Raw genomic sequence first — 11,517 nt, forward strand, 5'->3', positions numbered from 1 at the left:
GAAGAAAGTAGGGAAAAGCACTAGGCCACTCAGGTATGAGCTAAATCATATCCCTGATGAATATACAGTAGAGGTGACAAATAGATTTAAGGAATTAGATATGATAGACAGAGTGCCTGAAGTACTATGGACAGAGGTTCGCAACATTGTACAAGAGGTAGCAACTAAAACCATCCCAAAGAAAAAGAAATGCAAGAAAGCAAAATGGCTGCCTGAGGAAGCATTACAAGTCACTGAGGAAAGAACGGAAGCAAAAGGCAAGGGAGAAAGATACACCCAATTGAATGCAGAATTCCAGAGAATAGCTAGAAGAGATAAGAGTGCCTTCTTAAATGAACAGTGCAAAGAAATAGAAGAAAACAATAGAATAGGGAGGACCAGAGATCTCTTCAAGAAAATTGGAGAAATGAAGGGAACGTTTCATGCAAACATGGGCATGATAAAGGACCAAAATGGCCAGGACCTGACAGAGGCAGAAGAGATCAAGAAGAGGTGGCAAGATTACACAGAGGAACTATACAAGAAAGAGCTTAATGTCCCTGATAACCACGATGGGGTGGTCACTGACCTTGAGCCAGACATCCTGGAATGTGAAGTCAAATGGGCCTTAGGAAGTCTGAGCAACAACAAAGCTAGTGGAGGTGACAGTATTCCAGCTGAGCTATTCAAAATCCTAAAAGATGATGCAGTAAAAGTGCTACACTCAATATGCCAGCAAATTTGGAAAACTCAGCAGTGGACACAGGATTGGAAAAGGTCAGTTTACATTCCAATGCCAAAAAAGGGCCACGCCAAAGAATGTTCAAACTACAGCACCATTGCACTCATTTCACATGCTAGCAAAGTGATGCTCAAAATCCTACAAGCTAGGCTCCAGCAGTATGTGGACCGAGAACTACCAGAAGTACAGGCAGGGTTTCGAAGAGGCGGAGGAGCTAGTGATCAAATTGCCAACATACGCTGGATCATGGAGAAAGCTAGGAAGTTCCAGAAAACCATCTGCTGCTGCTTCATGGACTATGCTAAAGCCTTTGATTGTGTGGATCACAACAAATTGTGGCAAGTTCTTACAGAGATGGAAGTACCAGACCATCTTATTGGTCTCCTGAGAAACCTATATGCGGGTCAAGAAGCAACAGTGAGAACTGGACATGGAACCACTGATTGGTTCAAAATTGAGAAAGGAGTTCGGCAAGGCCGTATACTGTCGCCCTGCCTATTTAACTTACATGCAGAGCACATTATGGGAAAGGTGGGGCTAGATGAATCACCAGTTGGAATTAAAATTGCTGGGAGAAAGATCAACAACCTCAGATATGCAGATGATACCACTCTAATGGCAGAAAGTGAAGAGGAACTAAAGAGTCTCTTGATGCGGGTGAAGGAGGAGAGTGCAAAAGTTGGCTTGAAACTTGACATTAAGAAAACTAAGATCATGGCATATGGTCCCCTCACTTCCTGGCAAATAGATGGGGAGGTAGTGACAGATTTTATTTTCCTGGGCTCCAAGATCACCACAGATGGGGACTGCAGCCAAGAAATTAAAAGACACTTGCTCCTGGGGAGGAAAGCTATGGCAACTCTAGACAGCATACGAAAAAGCAAAGACATCACCCTGCCAACAAAAGTGTGTATAGTCAAGGCTATGGTTTTCCCAGTTGCAATGTATGGCTGTGAAATTTGGACCATAAGGAAGGCTGAGTGCCAAAGGATTGAGGCCTTTGAATTGTGGTGCTGGAGGAGACTCCTGTGAGTCCCCTGGACCACAAGGTGACCAAACCAGTCAGTCCTAGAGGAGATCAACCTTGGCTGCTCTTTAGAAGGCCAGATAGTGAAGATGAAACTCAAATACTTTGGCCACCTAATGAGAAGGAAGGACTCACTGGAGAAGAGCCTAATGCTGGGAACAACTGAAGGCAAAACAAGGGGATGGCAGAGAATGAGGTGGCTGGATGGAGTCACTGAAGCAGTTGGTGTGAGCTTGAGTGGACTCCGGGGGATGGTGGAGGACAGGAAGGCCTGGAAGAATGTTGTCCATGGGGTCAAGATGTGTCAGACATGACTTTGGGACTAACAACAACAAAGTTTGGCTGCAGTCCCTCATCCTGGGCAATATATTGGAGGCCATCAGGCTATCCATCTGTGCCCACCACAGACATTTGTCAGTAGCTGAACCCACTGGCCTGACATTTCCACAACTCTTACAAAGCACTGGATGCTGCGAGGTGGGACCCAAGAAATCCTGGCCCTTACTGCCCTCCCCAGCCAGGAAAAGTCCTTGACAGTCATGGCATAGACAAGCTAAGCTAATTTAGCTGCTGTGCTGGGAAGAGGGATGCTCAAGTCAGATCCCCCGAACCAGCGTATGAGCACATCAGGAACCCTAGCACCCAAATCCTGTGAGATGCACTCTATACACGGATTTTTAATGAATTCTATCATATCTCTTCTTTCCTTGTTACAGTTTAAGTCAGGGGTCTCAAACCCAACTTACCTGGGGGCCGCTGAAAGTAGAGTCTGGGTGAGGCTGGGCCGCATCAAGTATTCCACCACCGTGGCCGGCCCGGGCACCGCCGGCGCTTTGAAGGCCGCAGGGCCCCTCTCCCGTGCCCCGCCTGTCCCGGCAATTGGCCCGCGGGCCGCGAGTTTGAGACCCCTGCTTTAAGTGGAGAGTTAAATGAACATCTCTGGAAGCTTACGGTGAGATTCTGGTGGCTTTAGTTTTGTAATGTGCAAGTGCAATAGGGTAACTGGCTGGTGGTATCCACCATGATTACTCTAAAGCAACAGCCGAGAAGAGAAGAGAAGAGAAGAGAAGAGAAGAGAAGAGAAGAGAAGAGAAGAGAAGGTTAAGTGACCCTTCCATCTCCACAGTGCTGAATCTAAAATAACTGACAGGAAATCAATTCCATAGGTTTTATTAAAATAAAAGAATCATGCTTCAAAAGCACATTACAGTCAATTTTGAAAACAAGAAATATAAAATTTAGCACTACACTGTGTACTATGTAAAAAGAAAATCTTGGTAGCTTATGGAAAGGACGGACTAAAAGAAAAACAAAACATTAAAGTGGCTATTTCTCTTTGTACAGAACTCACCAGTGAAAGAATTTTAAGAAAGATTTCTCTTTTAGATTTGGCATAAGAACAGGGACATGCTCAGCAGCACCTTCACTTCAAGGATTTATTTCTATTTCCCCTGCCTTTTAGAAGGTGTTGCTTATACATAGACATTTCCCAAACTATGCATTTCTCTTATTGCTCAGTTCAAGAAGGAACAGACCCCTAAGGCAGATCTGCAGTCTAGATTTAGGAGTAGGGCAGTGCTATCCACACTTTCCTGGGAGTAAAGTGCATTGAACTCAGTGGCTCTTCTGAGTACAAATATTAGCATAGGCATTGGAACTGTGGGAATTGGGAGGGGACAAACTAGGGAGCAATGAGCACATCACCGAAAAGGATACTTTGGGTAGTTGGGAAAAGCCAGCACCAAAGGATAACGTAAAATCAATACATGTTTGCACTGTGAATCTACCTTTGGCTTTCCTGATTATCTTTTTAAAATCCCCCCCCCCCCGATCATTGAAACAACACACTCCTTTATATGTCTACTCAGAAGCAAATCCCATTGAATTCAGTGGAGTTTACTTCCACGAAAGTGGATATATAGCATTGATGCTTCATGTCCAAGATTCAGTTGATCTTGGAGCTAATATTCATTTTCTCCATCTTTTATCAACAGTTGCACTGTGGGAACTATTGCCAAGTGCATCTTCAGGAACATCCGGCATATGTTTATGCAGCCTATTCAGAAGCTGTACATGGAATGTTACACATTTCTTAAGATGGTGCAAGCAAATTTCACACACTGGTATACATGGATACATAACTGCATACAGGATTAAAGATCTTAGAAAGTAGGGTGGTGCTCTATAAGTAATAATTATTTCAACTATTCTGACCCTAATACATGGAAGCCTGCACCATTCTTCTGGAGCTGCTTCCAGGTGACTAGCGGAAAAAAGCAACAATTTCCCTAATTTTTGGTTCAGTTCCCATACTGACACATTTCAAAAGAAGTGGGTTAAAATAGAGACCATTTCTCACCAATACTTCTGCTACGATTCTGCTTACAAGCTGGTCAAAATGAGTCTTTTTCTATTCAATGTAACACATTACATTATCTAGTATCCTGAAAACATTAAAGAACAACATACAATGTAAAAGAATTATGCACATCTTATTTTTTCATCACTTAATATACAAATCTTTTAAACACTAAAAACAGTTTGGCAATACAAAATGTGGCATTTATTTGTACAAATTGTGCTTAGATGACTACATTTAAAATGCTCAAGCAATTATTTTAGTGTAGACACACGACCCATGTGCCCTGCATAACCTCCATTGAGTTTAGTAGGGCCTAGACAGGAATGGTGCTTCGTGGTTTGAACCCTATAACTAAAGTTACATTACTGATTTGTTTATACAACCTATTTTACTCTTCTCTACATAAAATTGATTGCAACTTCGGAAACCTGATTACAAACTTGGCACAAGTTCCACAGGATCTTTTTGCACCCAGGCCCCAGTTCAGCTCTAGTTGTGTAAACAAAGTAAGGGCAGTGTCCAGGTATTTGCAGCCCCTCTTCATCAAGAGATGCAGTCAGCCAGTTAAATGGGGCCTAAATGCCCTCTATATCTTCATGCGGGGAAATCTGCTCCTGCATGCAGATTTCTTTTGGGCTTTTCCCCCACTCCAAGGTGCACAACCTTCAACTTAACACTTTTCAATTAAAATCTACTCCCAGACTCACTGGATGGTGCTCACTTGTCTCCACAGGACATGTACCGGATGCCATCTCTGAGGAGATAACATTTGTTAGATTTCGAAACAACCTTTCTGTTTATAAAGGCAGCAAAACGTATTCATGGTTTCAGTTCAATGAATGCTGCCAACCTTTGTATGTCATGCTTTTGTTGTTCCAGTCCCACATACTGGAAAAAAGAAATGCCCCGTGTACTGTGCCCTTCGTGTAATGAAACAGTGCGTACGAAACCCTTTCCTTAACCTTGGCTCTACGAAAGTTTAGTTGTGCTTTAAGAATCTCACACGCCCTAAGAATGATAGCCTGTGCTCACAAACAGATTGTCATTGAGGAGCCTGCGTGTATGGCAGAAATTTTATTACTCAAGTGGGAAATCCCAACCAGAACTTCTGGGACTTAAAGGGCAGAAAAGTAAAAAATGTGTGTACATGTACAATCCATTGGCAATGAAGAATATGATGCTGAACTAGGTATGTATGCTATGCCAAACATTATCAGAGATCAAATATTCAGATTTGAAGTATTTCAAACAAACAGTTAACAGGGCTTCTTATCCAAGTATATCATGTTCCTACAGATTTGCAGATTGGTCATATCCTAATGCCAAAATTTGTATTCATGCAGCCCTCAAACAGGGAAAATGCTTTAATGAGCTTCTCTTTTGCCCCGTGGTTGATGTTGCCCCAGATGTTCCTTCATTCACTGTTTTAAATAGGGTCCAAGCAGTTAGACCCCATGTCAGTTCACCATTGGCATTATTTAAAAACGTGCAGTAATGCTGAAGAAAATCTATAAAAGTTGTGATAAACTGTAATTCATTTATGAGTTTAAAATAAGAAAATGAGAAAATATCTTTGGTCCTAGCAGCCCTTTTTATGTAAAAAGATAAGGTGAAGATGTTTAAAATGCATTTTTTTTCTAAAAAAGAATCCTGAAAACATCAGATGTTAGAATGAAAGAAAAAAAATGAAGGAAAAAGGGGAAATTATTGGAAAAATAAAGATAGATTCATGGGGCTTAAACAGAAAATAAATCACAATTAATGGTGATTTAAGAGTATAAAACCTTTAAAATATCACCCCTGGCAGTGGAATTCCATTTAGTTCACAATACCTTTACTACATATTTTAAAAAGTACAAGGAGGTGCAAACAGAAATGAAAATTCTCAGTTTGGCCAAACTACAATATCTTCTCACAGAGAAATGTAAATCATAGAAAAACAAAAGCAATGTTAACAACAGCTGACATTGAAGAGGTAGGTAGCACTGTTTGTATTATTGCCAATGCTGAACTTCTAAATCTCCAAAATGAAATGTTGTCAGGAAATGCAAAGAGTTTTACACTTAGGGCTGCTAAAATTCTACACAGACTTTCAAGGTAGGAATTATGAGAGATTCCAATGTAGGAATTACTGCATGTGATAAAGATTGCATGCAGTCTTTATGTTGCTTACCTCCTACAATACCTGGGCAATATTTCATTCACTTGTAAAACTGAATTGGTCTCATGCACCTGGCATGGAGTTGGCAAATCTACAGTGGGAAAGCTATGCTGACTTGCAAAATACAGCAGAAAATCTGCAAGCAGGACAGTGCGAGGTGATAAAGTATACAGACATTTTCAACATGGAAAGGAAGGCATTTTGTCCTCCTTCTGTATATCATATACACTGTATACTATACAGTGTGATGCTAGTGTTAAAAAGTGCATCAAAGCCTGTAATTAAAATAGTAATGGGCATAAGTGACCTACTTTGGTGTCGAGTAAAACATCTGGGATTTGCTTAAATATTGCACCAAGACAATTCATACACTCAATAGCAAAAAGAGTGACACCCAATCAACAAAGAGAGTTACTATATGTGTAATAGCTTGACCATGTGTGCCCATATGCTGTTAATGCTCCTGTATGTGTGTGTAAACAGCGGGTCTCTTTACACAGAGCTTTTAGAACGTTACCAGATTTCCGAGGATAGATTTATGCAACTTTTCCCTCCTAGCCATTTTATCTTAGGTTTGCTGGATTGTGGGGCTCACATACCCTTAACACATGCCAGACTTACGTAAAATTGGTTTCCATCCTGATCTTATCATCACAGGTTTGCAGAAAATCATACAATGGAAGGAAAGCCATGCATGAACACATCCCAGTGGTGTTAAGGTGAGTTGCATCATGTTCACTACTTGGTACAGAGTGTTCTCATTAGGTCTCAAGGCAGAGTGACCATATTGCACGTGGTGCCTTGCATATACTTGCCTGATGGCCTTTCCTGTACGTGCATATTTGAGGATATAATGCTGCAAGCCCGACACATGATTCCAGAGCTGCCAAACTTCCTACAAGAATATCTTCCAAGTGTTATGAGATGAGGTAATTTTAACAGCAAGGCTGCTGTTTTTCAAATGACTCAACAGCATTATACAATCCACACATTTACAAGACTAGGACTGGAGATCAATACCCATTTACCATTAAGTTCAATGGGGCCTACTTCTGACGAGATGTATGCAGAATTGGCTACAGCCCAACATTTGCTTACCTGGGATAGGTGGTGTTTATTCTGGAAAGGTATGCTCAGGCATATGTGTGGATTAATTGTGATCAAGAACTGCTGATTAATCCTTCTTTTTGACCCTGCTTTCCCAATGTGATTGCTGGACATTGATTAGAATTTTATTTAACATTTATTAATCAGGACAATTCTCACGGTAGGGCTGGTTCTGAATGTATTTTTTTCTAGTTGTAAAAGCTTTCAGAATTTCAGTTGGAATTCTACCCTTCCCCTACACTTCCTCCAAATTAGTGGGAAATTTTCAGGCACAATCTCCATTGAAATAAATTGGATTTGAGCAAGAGCATACCTTTTTGTAGGATTTTACAGATTCTACTGTTATGTTCAGCTGTGTCCATACTTATAGACAAATGGCAATCTTTGCATTTCCACACTATTTAAATTCACAATAATGGGTTCAAATGCCATTGAGTCAATGGGGTAGAAGCTATTTTGTCATCTTTTCCATGTATGGCTTTTAGATAAATGTTTAAAATGGATTTTTGTTTGTTTGGACAACTCTAGAGAAAAAAGTGGTGCCAGAAAACAACAACAAAATGCTGTTCGGGCTTAGAGTATTTTAGAGACAGTCTAGTGGGTACTTTAAGAACAATGCCTCATTTGCAGTTCTGGCTTCTTAACAGTAGTGGTCAGTTGGCAGTGAGTGCTTTAGATAAGTCCTGCTGCTAAATGCACCAGGGCTACCCAGATTCTCTCCAATCTATGCAGTTTTTCCAAGAAATATCTGAAGCAGAATTCCCACATTTTTTCCAAGATGCCCTTTTCACCCTATTCATACCACAAAATATTAAATGATGCTTGTGTTTAAAGAGCTGGACCAATGCATAGGACAAGGTTTTCTTTAAAACTTAAGAGGCTGGTCAACTCTACTCCAGAGACACAGAGAACTAACTTGGGTCTTGATTTCTTTCTCTGTGTTCTCATTAATCCATATGGCACCTATAGTCCGATAGCTGGTCATCTGGATGTCATAAAAGTTTTTTAAAATAATCCAAACTGTTTTATGAAATACAGAGCATCAAAAAGATTTAAAGTGAATGCTTATCACAGCTGAAAACATTCATTCAGAGAGGCTGAAGTTCTATATAGCTTGTTAAGGAAAGAATGAATGTATTTCTTGCTTGCTGGATGCCTTCTCTTTGTTCTCCATTGCATCTTCCATAGCTCAGAGAAGTCCTAAGCAAGCTGGGTGAAATCAGCACACACCTTGAAAGGGAAAAAGAGTGAATGCTGGTGCATTGCAACTTCTCTTTTATCTCCCCACAATTTCTACAGGAGCCAGCTCTACCACCTGGTCTTGTTATTGGTCTCTCTTCTTAGTGTCATGCTGAGGCTTCAATGTATTCACTTTTTGGTGGTGCTACCCTTAGGTATTCTGGATTCTCAGTGGCAGGAAGTTTAGAGATGCCATTAGATTTGGTCTCCCTGGGCAAGAAGTCTTGTTGATAATCCGGATTGTCCAGATTTATTTGATGGTTGGCTGGCTGGTCCCAGTAGGGGTAACTGTTGAGAAATGTGCTAGCAAAAGGGGAGAGGCTTGTGTTGAGATATTCTGGGTTATCCAGTGCTGTGTTATGGGAATTCTGGTGGTTTGAATCAGCCACTGGGTTCGGATCAGTGGGAAGGGAGGAACTGTTGTAGACTGGATTTTGCATGGCAGAAGCAGGTAGTTTTTTGGACACTTGCTGGTTCATGTATTCTGAAATGGTTGTAAGAAAAGAAAAGAAAAAAAAATTAGTATGCTTATATACTTGACCTGAGTCAAGCTAAGAATTACTTTTAACCAAACTGGCATGGCTCAGCAATCCGTGGAAGGCTGATCGAGTCTTCCAGAGAGCAACTGAGGAGTTCATGCTTGCTTACCACATTTACTGCATTTCAAGATTAATCAGGTTCATACAAGGGACACTACAACTGTGTAAAGATGTTTTCTTCCTTCTTTGAATTACTTTTTCACAGTATCGTAAAGGATTGTATTATTATTTTACATGTTCCCTAATGCTACCAAATGTACCAGATTAGAACAAAGATCTCCCTACTAACAGGTTCATGAGCACCTGCTGGAGGAGGTGGTGGGGGAGAGGGAGGGAACTGGGCAATTTAGTGCTCCTCCTGCGTCACAGAAGGGCTGGCCTCTCACTGCTGAAGGCATCAGGTTCTCCTGGAAAGCAACAGTAAGGTACAGCATGGCCCAATTCCAACATTAACCAGACAACCTCTGTGACCCAAAGACATGCTGTTGGAGCAGAGTACAGCTGATTTACTAAAGGTTACAGAACGGCACAGAAGAAATCTGACTAACTGTAAGGTGTTCATGAGAGGAAAAACCTGGCTGGTTCAGAAGACCCAGACGAAAAATTACAGGCTGAGAGGGCTTGTACTGAGGGAAGAATAAATCGTATCATTTCATGCAATAGCATCATCATCATGTCATAGCAGCAATCCAGCATCACAAGCCAGTAATAGACTGAATGATAGTTCATAAGCTGAGGTGCAGTACGGATAACATGGCAGTGGTGATGATGGGCAGTGGTCCATCTGACTGAAGGGGTGGGCTTTTGTTCTGGATTTCAATGGCATCTCTCTTTGGTTTACTACTATATACCCAAAGTTGACTTCCAGGAACAGACACTGCAAAAACTGGCTGCTAGTTACTCCCTGGGGTGATTCTTTAGGGAACACGAGAATTCCCAAAGCCTTCATTCTTCATCAAAAGCCCTCCTCCCAATTCCCCTAACCCCTACCAGGGATGAGGAAATCAACAAGGCTCAACAAGATTTGCACATATCTACCTTGAAGTTCCATTAGTCTTGTTCCCATTTCCAAAAGCAAGCTTCCTCCCATGGTTTGAACTGGGCAAATTATGCATTTGGGTGGACACATTTAAATGCACACCAAAATGTGAACTCCCCACCCCCAATGGATTAAAGTTTGAAAATGCACATTTTCCCAAAATTCAGATTTTAAGTGTACATTTTTCTAAAGAATGCATTTTGAGAACTAGTTCTACAACTCAGGAATGTGAAAACTTTGCTGGAAAAATGTGCCTGCATTCCCACTTGTGGATGCAAACACAGAAAGTTCTGAACTTAATCAGAAATGAAATTCTCAGTCATCCCTAAGCCCAATATCTGAAGTTAACTAAGTGGTGGCTATAAAGAAGGTCTTCTGATTTGGGGCCTTCTGAATGGAATGCCTTCCCCAGAGATACTTTAAATAAATTGCCAAGGTTTATTCAGTGTATTTCAGACCCTATTTAAAGTTGTTTATAGCTTGGGTTTGCTAAAGATTCTGTAATTTAATTTTGTTTTTATTATTTTTGTGGAACTCTCCTTGAGAGATGTTACTGAAGTGTGAGTCATAAATTCCCCAAGCAAAAATGTAAATTGCCTGTCCACCTCTCAGTAGTAATTAATCCTGACACTGAATATTAAAACGTAACGTATTAGTCCACTGCAGAGGATATGTTACTCTTCCTTATTGCATTTTTACTGAGTTGCCATAGAAACTAAGGAATCCATGAAATATTTGGAGACTGTCAAGAAGAGACATGGAAAAAGTTGCACAACTGTTGCTATGATTCTCCAGAGTAAAGTAGCTGGCATCCCTTTGACAAAGCTTGTTTGTTAGAGAATGAATAAAAATTTCAGTGTACTAACCTGGGGCAGGCAGAAAACTATCATCCAGGCTATCATTTAGGGAAACTACAGTTGGGTCCGAACTGTACCGCTGGATAAAGCTGTCTTCTCTCATTGGAAGTCCCTGCTCATTAAGAGAAAGTACAGATTAAAAAGGGAAAATGCATAGTGCACTCTTTCTCATAGCGAGATGTAGTCATTCAGATTCTAAAGTTCAACCTGGATGACTTGTGGAGAGGGGTTTCTTTTAAGCTCTCCTTAATGGTAAAGAGAGCCGCGAAACATTTCAGCTGTTGTTGCCTGTGATTCCGAAGTGTTCAAAATTACCTCATTTCTGTCAGTGCAGGTGACAACCGTAGAATTATTGCTAGTAGTGCTCTGAAAGAGAAGGGAAAAGGGTTTCATTATTTTTGCTTTAGTAAAGGTAGAATACTAGATTATCTTATGGCATTTTATGTTTTTAGGGGGTGGGGAACA

General features: G+C 40.9%; 1 protein-coding gene across 1 annotated transcript in view; it reads right to left on the reverse strand.

The window, feature by feature from the left end:
• Positions 1 to 8,724: 8,724 nt before the first annotated feature.
• EGFR (epidermal growth factor receptor) overlaps positions 8,725 to 11,517 on the reverse strand; it is a 50,280-nt gene continuing 47,487 nt past the window's right edge. The window contains exons 25-27 of the mRNA XM_044429723.1: positions 11,368 to 11,418; positions 11,062 to 11,164; positions 8,725 to 9,101 (exon numbers count right to left, since the gene is read on the reverse strand). Coding sequence (XP_044285658.1) covers positions 8,725 to 9,101; positions 11,062 to 11,164; positions 11,368 to 11,418 — 531 coding nt within the window. The remainder of the gene's footprint in view (positions 9,102 to 11,061; positions 11,165 to 11,367; positions 11,419 to 11,517) is intronic.

Source organism: Varanus komodoensis, unplaced genomic scaffold, assembly GCF_004798865.1.
Source record: "Varanus komodoensis strain SLA01 unplaced genomic scaffold, ASM479886v1 scaffold200, whole genome shotgun sequence".
In the NCBI taxonomy this organism is placed as follows: Eukaryota; Metazoa; Chordata; class Lepidosauria; order Squamata; family Varanidae; genus Varanus; species Varanus komodoensis.